General features: G+C 34.1%; 1 protein-coding gene across 1 annotated transcript in view; it reads right to left on the reverse strand.

Moving 5' to 3' along the window:
• ADAMTS20 (ADAM metallopeptidase with thrombospondin type 1 motif, 20) overlaps window positions 1-16,296 on the reverse strand; it is a 158,918-nt gene that overhangs the window by 57,742 nt on the left and 84,880 nt on the right. The window contains exons 23-28 of the mRNA XM_004694783.2: window positions 15,774-15,893; window positions 15,080-15,187; window positions 14,115-14,279; window positions 13,713-14,003; window positions 12,512-12,673; window positions 11,003-11,179 (exon numbers count right to left, since the gene is read on the reverse strand). Of these exons, the coding sequence (XP_004694840.1) occupies window positions 11,003-11,179; window positions 12,512-12,673; window positions 13,713-14,003; window positions 14,115-14,279; window positions 15,080-15,187; window positions 15,774-15,893 (1,023 nt within the window). The remainder of the gene's footprint in view (window positions 1-11,002; window positions 11,180-12,511; window positions 12,674-13,712; window positions 14,004-14,114; window positions 14,280-15,079; window positions 15,188-15,773; window positions 15,894-16,296) is intronic.

Consider the following 16,296-nt stretch of genomic DNA (forward strand, 5'->3'; position numbering starts at 1 on the left):
GGACCGGGCGAGAAAATAACAAGAATAATGAACAACCATATACTAGAGACATTTTGTGGGGGTGGAGTGGGGAATGGGATCAAAAACGGGGGTGGGTGGGGAGGGAAGTGCACGGGATTATGGTGATGGCACACGGGTGACTTGGTGATGGGAAACCCACGGGATTACAATTGAGATGGGAAAAAAAAATGTACAAAATGATTTAAAAATAAACTGTTCAATAAAAAAAAAAAAAGCCTAGAAAAATATCCACTTCTTGTAGAAGGGATGTAAGGCCAATTTATTCAAGGAAGTAAATGAAACACCCTGTGACAAATCATAAAAACTAAAAATGAAGAGACAGAAGTACATATGCTAAACATAAATAAATAAATAAATAATCTGGAGAGAATCTGCATCTAGCAGAACTGTGGCATATGCCTGAGGAGGTGCTTAAAGCAACTGTAAATATGCTTGTTGGATTAAGAAAAAACAACTGATGATGTAAAACAGGAATATAACCAAGATTAAGAAAATATGAGACTGCTATAACTGAAACAAATGTCTCTTAAAAACACTGGAAGTGTACTGAAAAAATAATGGATGGTCTCAGTGGTAGTCTAGCACAGTAGTGGAGAGAATTAAGTGAGCTTGAAAGCACAGTGTCAGAGGACACACAGAGAGTATGGGATGACCTAAAGAGAAATAACATATCTTGGGGGTCTCAAGAAAACAGTCATAGGAAATTTATTTAAAGAAATCCACCCACAATATTGTGGCATTGGAAGGTCCTGATAAACTTCTTCCCTAAACAAAACTAGGACACACTTAAGTTGCTCACAGGAAATTCACCAGTTTAATGCTGGTAATAGGGAACTGACCAAAAGATACTTTGCACCAAAGATGATATTTCATTCTGGGAACATAACAGGGAAAAGCAAAGAGAGTTTGGACGAAAGCAAAGGCCATTCCAGTCAACCAGAACTGCTAGAAACCAGACAACGAGGGACATGGAGCATGCGTGGAGGGGCTCTTCAGTGTGTGGAGGAATTCAGACCTATATGCACCAGGGCACTGACCATTGCTTCAGTCACAGACAATACGGCTACCAGTAGCATGGCTGACAAAGATTTCTTCACTCTCCCTGCTGGGAAGTATGAGATACACGGCATGACATGGAAGGAATAACAAGGAGGTAGGGCACTAGAATTTAGGCATCAAGGAAGGAAGGAGCAGGCATTACACTCGAGAAAGGAGAGAGCAAGTAGTATAGATCTTTCTACCTAGAATAACCTTGCATTCCCACTGAGACTGATAAGAAGTCTATGGACTCCAACTTCCCATCCCTGCCTCATCAGCCACGGGTACTCTATCCTTCAAAATTATCACTTAAATATGAGGAAAAATAAAAATTTCCTGAAACAAAAGCAAATGGAGCTTATCAGTAGCAGGCTGGCCCTACAAGAAATGCTGAAAATAGTTCTTTCACATGAAAAAAAAATAATTAAGACTTATGTAAGTTGATAAATAGTAACATAGATTCAAGAACATAAATTAAATACTATGAAACAATAATTTAGAGAAGAAATAGGAAAGAATCTGTATATTTAAATAATGAGTGGGTAACAGTTTTACAAAAAGGACTATTTTAGAAATACAAAGGTTGTACAGTTTAGCCACCAAATCAAAAGCTAGAAGAGAGACAGAAGAAATGAAAAAACTGAGAGAATGTGAGTGGGATTAACGGAGATGAAAAAATAGACAAGTACATGGGAGAAAAAGAAGAGAAAATAAAATCAAAAGTAAAAGAATAGTAAATAAACCTCATAATAACAATAATCACCAGAACCATGAACTTACCACTTAAAAGACTAAAAATGACAGGCTAGATTAAAATGTATTGCCCATCTGTATTATGAATATATGAATATATAAGCCTCACTTCAAATCTAAAAACAAACAAAATTATATGCATGTACACATTCATACTGTGGATTATGGACACCTGCTAAATGAAATGTCATATAAGACAAATAAGGTCTATCAGTGATATGGAATCTAAACAAAACAAAACACAAACTCATACATATAGAGAATAGGTTGGTGGTTGCTAGAGATAGGAGATAAAATAGGTTAAGAGGTTGAAAGGTAAAAACCTCTATTTATAAAATAAGTTAAGTCAAGGGATGTAATATAAAGCATGGGAACTACATTTAACAATACAGTATTGCATATTTGAGAGTTGCTAAGAATAGACCTTAAAAGTTCTCAGCATATAAAAAAGTTTTAGCTGTGGCAATGGAAGTTAACTAGACTTAGTGTGGTGAATATCTGGCATTATTTGTAAATATTGAATGATGCAGTTCAATTGAAACTAGTGTTATATGTCAATTATGCCTCAGTAAAAATATATGGCATGTTAAAAAAATTCTAGTTTTCCTAACCATTGAAAATATGTATCAGGAAACATCTTCACAATCTATGACAACTGTTTTCTTCATATTTGACATAAAATTGTAAAATTCCTCATATTTTGAGTGACACAGAAAAACTTGAACACAATATTCAATTTCATAAAATATGATATATACCTCTAGTTCACAATGTAGACTAAAATGTTAAGTAACCTGCTTTTCCCATATAAATAATGTTATGTCTGATTAACACAATAGAAATTTGGATATTAGGAATTTCACAAACTTTACCAAAATATGTTCACACTATAGTGTTCACTTTTTTTAAAGATTTGTTTTTATTTATTTATGCGTACAAAAACTGGGGTATAGGTCAGAGATGTGGGAGTTAAGAGGACTCACCAGAGACAGAGTGGGGAGCAGAGTAGGCAGATACACTGAAATCCACTGTTGAGGGGACCAGCAGGAGGGTCAGAAGTCGTCTGCCACACCATAGCTTGCTGGCCAGGGATTGAACTCAGGCTGCGGTAGTTCACAATAGCTTGATAGCACTGAGACTTTAACCCCTGAACCATGGGGAAGGCCCCATACTATAAAGTTGTTGAAAAATTATAAATGAGAATTCTAAAGTTATTAGTATATGTCACATCTATAAATGTTGACTGAATAAGCAAGTAAATGCTATGAGGAGAAATAATGTGAACAAATGTATACAACAAAGACCTTTGAAACAGTAACTCTGTTTTACCTGAATGGGATTGAGTTGAATTACCCTTAAATAAGCACCCATGTAATATCTTTCCCCAAGATTTTTGTTATTTTGATTCTGTAGTGTATCCTGTGTATCAACAGAGATAAGAATGATTGCTCCTGGCTTCATATCATGTTGAGAGCTTGACAATTTTAGCAGAGAAATGCTGGCATGGAGAATTTTCTGAGAGCTTCAGTGTCTGTTTCCTGACACTGAAAGTATGTGCACAAGTCAAGGAAGAATCCTGCTTATCTTCCCTGTCCCTATTTGTAGAAGTGTAAATTCTCATAACGCCTGTGAATGAACAGTGACATTTCCTTCAAATAGAAGAATGAGCTCTCACTCTGTTTCACAGAACAGGAAGTCAATTTTTAATTAGTGTGGCAGTATAAGTTTCCCTTTATTCATTCAGTCTCCTGAAAAGAATGAATTCTCCCAGGGTATAGATCATTTACACAGTATCACTGGCACATTTTAATTCTCAAACTGTTTAATGACATCCCAAACATAATGATTAATTATACCAAGTGCTTTCGCGTCTTGCCTACTGAATCATTATATGTGTGTTTATGATGAATAAAATCTAGAGGAAGCAAACTTTCTTGTATATGTTTATATCTTGGAAAAAAACACTGGAAAAAAATTACGGGTTAGAAACAGGAATGGTTCTATTGTGGGCAAGTTTTTTTCTGACAGTTTTAATTATTGCACCAATGTTTTCCTCCCCAGCTACTTGCCTGTTTGCTACAGTATTTTCAATGAAGTTATTTATATTTGAGAACTAGTTTAGTGCTTTTGCTACTAGTAAATACCCCACTAAATTGAACATGCCTCAAAAATAATTTGATTTTCATCTGTTTTTTATTGTTTTTTTTTTTAATTTTTATTTATTTTTATTTTTTGCAGAGAAGACCTAGGAAATAGGCCAGAGTTGTGGAGGGGGTGAGAGGATTCAACAGACAGAGTGGGGAGCAGAACAGTGGAGCCACTGAAATCTACTGCAGAGGGGAGCAGCAGGCAAGACAGGAGAGGTCTGCTGCACCATGTGAGTCAGGTCCCTGGCTGGGGATAGCACTGAGACTTAGGCTGTCAGCCACCATGAAGGCACTGTCATTCATCTGTTTTAAATGTACTTTCTGCTTTCACCCCACCCTTTTTCTTTTTTAACAGCTATAATACAAACTCTATGCCCTGATCTATTCATACCTATATCCTACACATCCAGTACTATATAAATATCATTGACACAAGCAACTGCTATATAAATGCTGAACAAACAAACAGCAGAAATTCATGAAAATTATTAAACACTGATTTAGCATTTAAAAAAAAGAACTGGGGAAAAGACTGTCTAATCTTTTTTAATTATACTAACAGAATAAAGTATCAAGTTTCCTCTCTTCAAAAGTTGTTTTAAATCATGTTAAAATAGGGGCTTCCGTAGTGGCTTACAGACTAAGTCTCAGCACTATCACCACAATGGCCTGAGTTCAATCCCCAGTCTTTCCTATGTCATCCACTGCTTGATTTAGCAGTGTGTTTCATCAACCCACTTGTTCCTGCTCCCCATTCTGTTGCTGGGAACCCTCTCACCACCCTTAACCTGCACCTCTCACCCACACCCCAGTTCTTTTATGGAAAAGAAGTCATGTTAAAATGAATTTCACCATAAACATGTTATCAGCCCTACTGTTCTCCTCATATTTGTCAATTTGAATCCACTTTGAAGCTTTTATCTATTTACTTAAGGGGAAAAAAAAGACTTTTTTACTATTGCTACTTGCTAGCATCTATGTTTGAGATTAATAGCAATACCTGAAATAAAGTGGTAATATACATATAAATAAATAAATACACACACAATAAAACTTGCATTCAGAACAAAAAATTAACCCCTAGAGTAACATGGTGGTGGGAGATGTATGGAGAGCACACATAAGCAGAGAAATCAACAATGTACAATGTAAAAAAAAAACAAAAAAAAAAAACAGAAATCCATGTAATAAAAGACAATCCAGCTGAAGATAGGCAAATGAACACCTCACCAAAGAGGATTTCCCATGGGAATAAATCTAGGGAAAGACATTCAACTTAATTTGGCATCAGAAAAAAGCAATCATAGCCACAAATAAATACCACTATCCATTGCTGGCATCACTAAAATTTAAAAAGATTGACAAGGATCTAGAGCAATTGGAATTCTCAGAGAGCCACCTTAGAAAACTATCTGATAGCATATACTAAATCTGAATCTCTACACACTCCTTCAATGCAATATCTGGCAATACATCCGATATTCACCAAAAAGTGACAAGTGCTCATGACAGTATTATTTGTTAGTCACCAATTAAAAACCATCCTAAATGCATGTCAACTGTTGAATAGACTTTCCTATAGATCATATTCACTCATATAAAAGGGTTATGTAATTATACACACATATAAGTAATGCTAGATTACAATGAGAAATTATAACCATATACAATATGAATGTATCTCACACATCTAATAAGGTGACTTACCTATATTTGACTTAGAACAAGGCTTACTTTTATGGAGGGCTACTGCAAGGAGGCAGGCCCATCAAAAATTTCTTACGTATAAACATATGATCAAGGATAGACTTAATATTTAACATTTCAGCAGACTTAAGAATAATCTCTCTTCAATTCTATTTGGTAAATTTTTCTTGGTAGAATCAAGATTATTGTCCTCTTATATAAGACAAACACAAACAATTTTGTACATCCTCCATGGGGCTACTCCACCTGCATTTGCAGTTTGTCAACCTAGTGATATCATTCACTTTTGACACACTGTCCAAATATTTTACTCTTTTCAAGTTCAAACTTCACCAGCATCAAAATTATCTATTTTGACTTCCCTTCACTCTATTCTTTTGACAATACACTTCTCTACAAAATTTTCCCTGGTCTTTTTTGGGCACCATAGAAATATAATACCGTCTTGTGATCTCATTTTAATTACATTATCTACTTCATTTTTTCTGCATCAATCATTTCACACCTGCAAGGCCCGCTGGCGACTCCAGTACTATTTTCAGAGTGCTGACTCTAGGGCACACCATTAATCCATCAATACTCTTTTGATGATGGCATGTAAACCGTGCACAAAAGGGATGATGCGGCAATTTTACAAAGTGATATAGTTTTTCTAGTGTTAAACACTGTCCATCTCTTACCAAGTTAAACTGGAATCTATCTTACTAATTCGGACTTTCATGAAGGTTCTACTGGCAGAATTATTGTATTATCAGGTACTATTATAACTTATTATACACCAAATTTTATGAGTTTTCAATATTATAAATCATTCTGTTACTACTGAAATAAGATAGGACTACCACCATGGATTTTGATGACCTATCTTTTTCGTTGAACTGAAAACTTTTCCTGGGGGTTGCTGTGATGACCTAGGGATTAAGTCTCAGTGCTTTCACCCTTAAGGCCTGAGTTTGATCCCTGGCCAGTGAGCTAACCTACATGGCACAGCAGACCTCCCCCGTCTCATCCACTGCTCTCTTTAGCAGTGGTTTTCAGTCAATCCGCCTGTTCTGCTCCTCACCATGTGTCTGGTGAGCCCTCTCATCCTAGCATCTCTAGCCTACAACCCACTTCTATACAAAAAAAATAAAATCCTTGAAAACAAACAAACTGCAAACTCCTAAACACATGGGATCATATTTGGTTTATCTCTGGGTGACTAGCACAATGCCTAACTTACAGGGGTGCTCATAATTTGGGGAGAATCAGTGAGTTTACCATAGAAAGGGATAAGGTAACAAACATAGTCAATGGAAATATCACTTTGATGATTATTACCAGCTAAAAGATTTTTATGCTTAATTTGGAAAAAGATTTCCAGCTTATTACTATGATTGTGCATCTTTTTCCAGGTTTAAGAGAATAACTAATATAAATTTTTTTACTGAATATTCTACAAAGAAATTCAAGAAACCCTTTTCCCACCCATTGTTATGTTCTCTTGGCTACTGCTAAGTGAGTTCCAACTTGAGTGGGAGCTGCAGGAGGGTGGCTTTCAACCCCGGTCCCATTCCAACCCTCAATTTTATTACAGGAAGTGGTTAAAAGGAAAAACTGAAGGTTTACTGGGTTTGTCATGCTACTACATGCTCCTTTCTGAAAACGCTTTTGTTCTTTGAGTTCCATTGTATCGTATTAGAGGTGCAGTATAATTATGTGTGTGTGTATATGTGTATTGTGTTGGAAGGCTATTTTTTTTTTAACAAAAGAAACATCTTGGTGGAAAGCACTAGAGTCAAAAATGTTCAAAGTATTAAACTTTTATCACTAATCCCAGAATACACTGGAATGTATTCTGCAACCAAATTTTTATTCTATGTAAAAATATAAACAGTCTAAGAAAGCAAATGAGATTTAATGTAAAAATAGTTACAAATTAATATGAATTTATTAAGAGAGTATTTGCTTACTTACTATATTAAAAAAGAGAAAAATAAAATTTTACTCACCTGTTAAAGACTATCTTGGTCAGAAGCACAGCTAATATGTCCTAGTACATTAGTAAGTATCTTAGTAATGTATCTTGTTTACACCATAAAATTAATTTCATTGGTTGTAAAATATAGAAAAAAAATATAAACATTCCTAGTATTTAAAAATTGATAGCAAAACAATAAACCTTATGTTTTTCAATACCAATGCTGGTTTACAAAAGAATTAAGTGAAAAATTACAGTAGCTTATACATATACTAACTAAAATTACGAAAACATACACTATTCAACAATGAAATGTTTAATAAAAAAAATTAACAGTTTGTTATTGAAGAAAATAGCACCAACAGAAAAAAGCCATTCAATACAACATAGGAACTATTCAGTGACTTGAAACAATTTAGATATTAATCCAAAAGTAAATGTACAACATACATATGAATTATGCAAAGCACAAAGCCACATATGCCATTAATAAACAAGGGTTAAAGTACAATCAATTCACATTGACCAGTCACAAAAATACAACCGTTAACATTAGACATAGGTTAAGGTTTATTTATTCCTTGTTTATAAATTACATCACAGGATTTCCTATAACATGGACAAAATTTTAATGCACATTTACAACTTTATCCTTTACAGCATTTCAATGGTTCAGTACTTTATATTTTAATCTTCTTTAAATGAAAAATTTCTGAGATTTCAAGTCATTCGTGTGTGTGTGTGTGTGTGTGTGAGTTTATGTATGAGAGACACATAATTTTCTAACTAGTAAATGGGATCTATTAAAATTCAAATTATCCATTAAAGAATATTAACCTGATTTTTAATAAGAGGTATTCTTAAGTTTGGCTAGTATATAGCAACACTGAAAGAGGTGTAAGTTTACATCTGGTTTTAACCAAAAACAAAACTCCAGGTTCCTTAAATCCTTTTAATGTAAAAGGTTAATTTTAAGGAACAAAATTCTTCATATAGTAAAAGAAAACCAGGCACTTTATTGATATATATGTACTATATACACCTGAAAGTAAATAAATAAATTTATAAAAATTTTGATAGACATTTGTGATTTTTAAAAATTTATCTTCGACTTATCAAAAAAATAGATATTTAGAATTCTTTACTAGTGCAAAGACTGAATTATATGATGACTCCATGTATTAGAAAAGGAAAAATTACATACTTCTGTATGTAATTTATGGTTTTGTAATTTATGGTTATTTCTATTTTCTTGGTTATTTTTGGTTTTGGGAGGTTAAAACGTCATCTATGCACAGGATTTTAATGACCATTCTGATTTTTCACTGACATCCAAAATTAACTTGATTCAATGTTTTGGAATTTGGAATGTATTGATAGATACATTCAAACACAATAAATAAGCATTATGTGATGCTATATACCTTAAACTTACCAAATGTTATCTTTCAATCACATCTTAATAAAACTAGAAAAAAAATATTGTATGAATATCACAGTGCATATCTTAGAAAGTCTTAAAGTATTAAAAAAAAGGATCAAACACCTCCAAAAGTGACTCCAAAAAATATATGTAAATTTAATCCCTACCTTTAAGTATTTTCCTATTTTAAATTTTAAAAGTATCAGAATATCTATTAAACAGGCCAACAAACCTTTTTAGAAAGGATCAAATAGTAAATATTCAGGCCTTGAAGACTGCACTCTCTAGTGCAACAAACTGCTGTTATAACGTAAAGGCAGCCATAAATAACTCATGGAAAGTAACCTAAACTATGTGTCAATAAAACATGTTTACAAAAATAGGCACCAGGCTGGATTTGATTCATGGCTCATAGTCCACTGACCCCATACAATTCAGCAAACCTCACTGTGATAAGAAGTCTGCTACCTAGTAGGGGCAAAATTCTAAGAAGACACTCCATAACCAGGCTAATAACTATGCCTGTATATCAAAACCAATCAAATGAAAGAAAACGTAACGAGATATATTAAAGAGAACATGGACTAAGAGGACTGATAAAAATAGTATTTTATGGTAAGATAAAATAGCTTTAGATCTCCCCAACTAGACTAGAACTCTAGAGGAGTAAGAAGTGTCTTTTTTTTCTCTATAAACACAGTGCCTAAGATATAGTGGACAGTTAGTAACTATTTTATTAAATATGTGAATGCTTTCCAAGTTAAATGACAGCTTTTGTTAGTTTCTCATACATAAGTCAGTGGCTCTATGATGCAGCAATTTAAGATTCTCCTATAAAGTTAAAATGTTTTGTTGTTTCATATCATCTATCACACTGACTATAAAGATAAATTTTTCTTGAACTAGAACTTGACCCACTTGTCAAATAAAATGAATAAAAACTGTATTTATATCTCATTGTAAAGGTTTGATTTGAGCCAAGCAAATCAAGGACAGGTATCATTATGTAGAAAAGACTCTTGTTTTCTACATAAACAGCCACTTAACCTTTAGAGAGCTAATTACAGATTATAGAATTAAGTAAGTTTTGCACCTGAAAGAATTGAGTTTGTGGTGTTCATAATTTAAAATATCAAAATTGTCCAAAATGTTATTACAATATATTTTTGCATTAATTGTTCCTCAAAAACTGGATACTTGAAAATTCTAGAGAACAAACCATCCAATAACAATATTAATGAATCTTATCTATGGCTCCAAAAAAATAATAAAACAAAAAATTAAATACCCTCAAAATACAGTAATTCCACATAGTGGAAAAATGAATATTCATATAAATAATTTTATAAGCCATACTCTTCCTTGATCTATGTTACAAACTGTAAACAACTGATTTACTTTATGTAAGTAAATTTCTTTTTTTAATATAAAAATTTTTTCACATTTCTAAATAAAATTCCAAGTTTAACACTGACAAAAACAAAGTCCTAAACAATGTTATTTGCTCTTGGGTCTTTATCAGCATTGACAGAACAAAAGCCACATACAAGTTATTTGCTCAAACAAGACACACCTTTGCTGTTACAAGGACAATGTTACATTATGTACAGATGTGAATAGCAAAACATTTCTGATTAATGAGAGCAAGCCAAAGATGTACTGAGAAAATCACTTCCATTAATATAGTGCTATGTTTCAAACTTCAGTTATAAAAAAAATAAATACTTATAAAGCTAGTATATATATTACAATATTTAAAGTTGAATGTGTATGTCTCCAGACTATCATATTTAATTACATAAGCCATGATCCATAGTCTGTTTAAAAAAAAAAAAATATATATATATATATAGTGTGTGTGTGTGTGTGTGTGTGCATTCCACAGTTCATGAAGAAAAAAAATTAAACAGGACACCATAAGACAAAAGGGTAAGAACAAGAGCACTAGCGTACCGATCTCCAGGGTCCTCGGTGCCATGACACGTCATGTGGACAGGCTTGCACGTGGCACTGCACCACACTTGGGGGCTTGCTGAAGCTTTCACAGTTCTCTTCTTGTGATATCTGGCCATTGGGAAATTGACATATTACAAATCTTGATTTTATTCCTCCTCCACATGTTTGTGTACACTAAGAAAAAAAATAAAGATAGGAAAATTGAAAGCTATGATCATTCAAGAGAATTTTATCCTACTTTATTCAAAACAATATATAATTGGTAATGCTAAAATTAAATGTATTATCTCAACACAAGCATCAACATTTCTTTCTGTGTAAAAAAAATTTAGTTTCTTAATTTTATTAAAAGGCAAAATTTTGAGAGTTAGTACTATAAGATACTTCAATACAGAGATGAATTGTCTGTAAGAGATTGGCAGCTAGCAAGTTAGTCTGGCAGGATAAGCCAAAAACAAAGTTGACTTATTTAAGTAATAAGTATTTATTACCTAATATATGGCATCCAATCAACAGATTACTGTGTAGCAAAGAAATCTTATAAGGTAGGTCTTAATTTATAACCAGGGAAAACTCAGTTTTGCATGGAAACACTCAGATAACAACATATGAACTAGGAACCTATTTCTGGACACAAACAGAACAAAAGATCAGGAAATGTATCAAACGATGAAAATTGTTAAGTTTTGACCATTTCTGTCTCTTTCACAGCATGCCTACACTCAGAAACAAAGTTACTTTTTCATAAAATAGTGAGTGTACATTTTAAAAACCACTTGATACTGATTATTTTACAAACAATGAATAGCCAAAGTTTATGTTTGAACAGTGATTTCCAAAATCCTTTTGGAGAGAAAGTACGCACTAAGTATCATGAAACAATGATATCTGACTAATTAAATTTGTTGGTTTATCTCATTCATACAAAGCTAATGTCAGTCTTTATTCTGTCTCATACATAAGAGAGGTAGGATTAGTATCAACCATTTAAAAATTATCTCCACAAAATGAATAATGAAGTAAGAATATAAGAAAATTTATGTTCCCACCCGTGCTGAGAAAAATGCACATGCTCAGTGATTCACAATTACCTGTTGTGAGAAAAGGGTTTATCAAATAAATCGTTTAGTAATAGGATAGTAACATGCTATATATCAACATAATTTTTAATCTTTGTATCAACCTAACGTAACAAGGTTAAGTAACAACCTTAAAATAGTAATTTTAGAAAAGGGTTGTTTAGACATACTGATGAGCAGACCAGATTCTGTTTAAAAAATAAAGCATGTATTTCTTATCATGAATGAAAGACTGATTCCATGACAGGACAGCTCTTAAAAAGAACATAATTTTACTTAATAAGATTATCCAACAGTAACAGGATGAAGTGCTTAACTTTTGGTCTGCAGAACTATCAGTGCTGTGGTACAGTGGTACAGTGATTAGCATAGCTGCCTTCTAGAAAAAGCAATTTCTACACAAGTTTAGATAAATATAAGTTCTTACTTCTCCCCAGTTTCCGTAATTCCACTGTGGACATGGCCCTGAATCACAGTGTCTTGTCTCTGGGGGTTTGGAGGCCACATCACAGTAAATGGCGCTTTGTCCATTCTCATCCTGGCAGACCACCGCTCTCCGCTGGATTCCTCCAGCACAACTGCTTGAGCACTGCCAGGAACAAAGCACAGAATAAACACACTGCAGGCCCACAGCCCAAAGTCATGTGGTGAGATAAAAATCAGTATTCTCAATTAACTCAAAATCAAACTCTACATTAAAATCCCATTAACTGGAATCACACTGTCAATCAAGAAAAGCTATGCAAACACTTAAGTTTTACCACTAGGGGCTTCAAGAAAATTTGTTGATGAAAAGACATTTTAAAGTATATAATAGAAAATTCACCCTAAAATTTTTAAACAAAATTAGGTTAAAAATTCTCTCTCACACACACACACACACAAAGTAAGATGGTGCTAAGGTAACATAACTCTCTGCGCTGGTGTTTTCCTTTATGTTGTATCATTACTAGCATGCAAAACAGGAACTACAACTGTGCCTACAAACTATAAAATTTGTCATGACTTTATTTTTTTAAGATTTTATTTATTTTTGCATCGAAGGACTGGGGTAAAGGTCAGAAGTGCAGAGGGGTGAGAGGATTCACCAGAGACAGAGGAGAGAGTGGAAAAGGCAGATCTACTGAAATCTACTGCTGAGGGGAGTAGTGGGTGAGACAGGAGAGGTCTGCTGTGCCATCCAGGTCAGCTCCCTGGCTAGGGATTGAACTAAGACCTTAGCGGGGTGACAAAGCTAAGACTCAACTCCTAGGCCACCCAGGAGGGCTTGATCATGCTTTTAATCCAGCTTCCTCCATTTGCTATCATAGTAATTTCTGAGTCTGATTTTTACTGCTCATTAAACATCCTAATCCTACATTATCATCCAACATCCTAAAATATTTTTTGTTTTTATTGTAATAAACTTGAATCAGATTGTTTCTAAGTGCATTCCTCTGTAATCAAAATATTATATTAGTATAATTCAATAAGAACTCTGGGGATTTGTAATCTGCATAAAAATTGATTAATCCTTTTAAGATTTAAATGATTGATCTTCAGATAAGTTTGGCATTAAAAGCATCTGATGTTATTCAGACATATCTATTCAAAGGTTATAATAGAATTAAAATAACAAAAAAGCTTACTGATCCCCATGGTCCTGTTCGCCACTGGTTCCCTCTGAATAATGGATAGATGCCCTGATTTTGATTATCTTCTGGTTTGTGAGTTAATGGAAAATTCCTGCCTGGAAAATGGTTTGGCTGTTCAGAGGAACTTGGAAAGTGGTTGTATGTGGGCGGGCAGACTGCCAGGTTGCATTCTTGTTCTATGGAAGGGCGAATGGCAGGGTCACAGTACTTCTCGCTGACTGGCTGATGGTAGCTGATACATAAAACTTGCCGGGTTGCTTTTCCGTGGCCACAGGAAGCTGAACACTGATCACAAAGTCAGTCAACGGTGATAATGCACTGACTGAATCGATATCATTAAGAATCAGATATTATAGTAACTTTTGCATTTCATTTTATTCTCATAAAAATACTCACAGGCGACCAGTTCCCCATTTGCCATTCTCCACAAGGGCTAAAACAGACAGATATCTCAGCAGGGCGAGGCAAATGGGCACAATATGATTCATCTGCTATCCCATCATGAGCATCGCGACAGCTTACATAGCGGGCTTGATTACCTCTTCCACAAGACACGGAACACTTAAAAAAAAATTGAATTACACCAAAATATTATATACCATAGTCTGTTATGTGTAGCTGCTATTCAAAATTCTAAAGTGAGTTTCTCTAGAAAACAAATTATGAATTATGAATTATTCTACCTGGCATAATTTCTGAGTCAGAGACAGGACAGTAAGTATGTATCCCTGTTAGTTTAGATTAAAAATTTCACAAATTAGATATGTACAATAGTGAGGATAAAATACTTATCCTTTTGAAACACTGATGAGTTTTTGCTGAAATTAGACACACAGAAAGCATTCTAGGGAAGAGAAACTTAGAAAAATCATTTAAAATAACAATGAAAAACCTAAATATAAGGGTATATATATATAATCCCATAAATATAATATTCAGAAAATATGGAAAGCTTGAATGTGTATATATATTATACTTTAGTACTATATTGTTATATATATTAAACAGTATGAAAGTACATCCTTCAAAACATTAAGTTTAAGTTTCAAAACATGTGAGAAGGTTGACTTTAAATAATGGTTAATAAAAACCCTAATATCTGTGTCTCATAATAACCTGACATAAACACTATTATAGCCATTTTGTAGATGCCCTCCAAAATCACACAGGTCTTAAAAGACACAGAAGACTTAGCTGTTAAGAGATTACCTAAATCTGAACCCCGTATTCTTTACCACAACATCAAAGTATTCAAGAATGTAAGTGTAGTATAACTTTGGCAGTCTGTAGCAACCTTTATGTTTTAAAAAAGTCTAGAGCCTACATAATAAGAACACTGTTTCTTGAAGTTATTCACTTACTGGAGTCCAAGAACCATGTCGCCATTGTGCCATCGGTCCCATGGGAACAGCTGGTAATGAAGTGGCCCTGATTTCTGGGATTCTTGGGCAGGAAGTAACTACACAGTCCTATTCAAAATAAAAAAAAATTAAAAAAAAAAACAGTTCTTATAAAGCACCAGTTAATTAAACATTCTGATTTACACTAAATACTATAATTTTCACTTCTCCTTCTATGTCTAATTCAAGAATAGCTGAATGCTGAATCACAAATAGATTTTTTTCAAAAACACGAAGCACTGTCAAAGAACAAAAGTGCATAGTAAGATCAAATCTTTCGCTCTGGTTCTCTCTGATGACAGCAAATGAAAAGAGCAATAGGCCTTCAAAATGCCCACAGGCAAAAACATTCTGGATGGACATAGAATGTAATCTAAAAAAGTACAACACACTTCACAAGTCTCTGGTTTTCATAGTAATAGAGATCCTCCTTCTACAGTTCAAATGATAAAAACATCTATTAAATGAATGCCTCAAAGACAAAGAGAGAAAAAAATTAATACAGCTATAAAATTGGCAAAACTAGAAGCATAAATTCTTTGACACTCACATGCCTATAAATTTAAGTGGAAGTAGATATGGAAAAAGTATGACAGACATCATTCTCCCCATAGCTAATCTTTCTGTCCGTAATCCACAAAGAAGCGTCTTTTACCTGCCTGTCACTTGGCCGGCTGGTTCCATGGCATGCTCTGTCATCTAACACCGTACTCAGTAGTTCAGCGACGCATTTCACAGCACGCATTTGATACCCATGTCCACATGTGGCTGTGCACTGAAAGAACACAGGCAGGAATCAATTACCAATGCTATAGAAAAGAGGCAGGACTTTGGTCTTCTTAATACATTTAGTGTAATTTCAGCAGACCTTTTTATTAGTCCTTCATGCCAGATTCCAGAATGAAAATTAGCAAATTTAATCAATATACATACGTTTTCAAATTTATATCAATACTAATGAAATACAGAAGCTAAAATAGATAAGCCAATATATCTTTTAAAAAACTACCATGTGAGGGCCCTCCCTGGTGGCGCAGCGGGTTAAAGCACTGCACTATGAAATTTAAGCCACTTACACAAGAATTCAATCCCCGCCTGCCCTGGAGGTGACCACATGGCGTGGCAGACCTCTCCTGACCCGCCCGCTGCTCCCCTCAGCAGTGTACTCTGTCGATCTG

The sequence above is a fragment of the Condylura cristata genome, unplaced genomic scaffold, assembly GCF_000260355.1.
Source record: "Condylura cristata isolate star-nosed mole 26May11 unplaced genomic scaffold, ConCri1.0 scaffold00047, whole genome shotgun sequence".
NCBI lineage: Eukaryota > Metazoa > Chordata > Mammalia > Eulipotyphla > Talpidae > Condylura > Condylura cristata.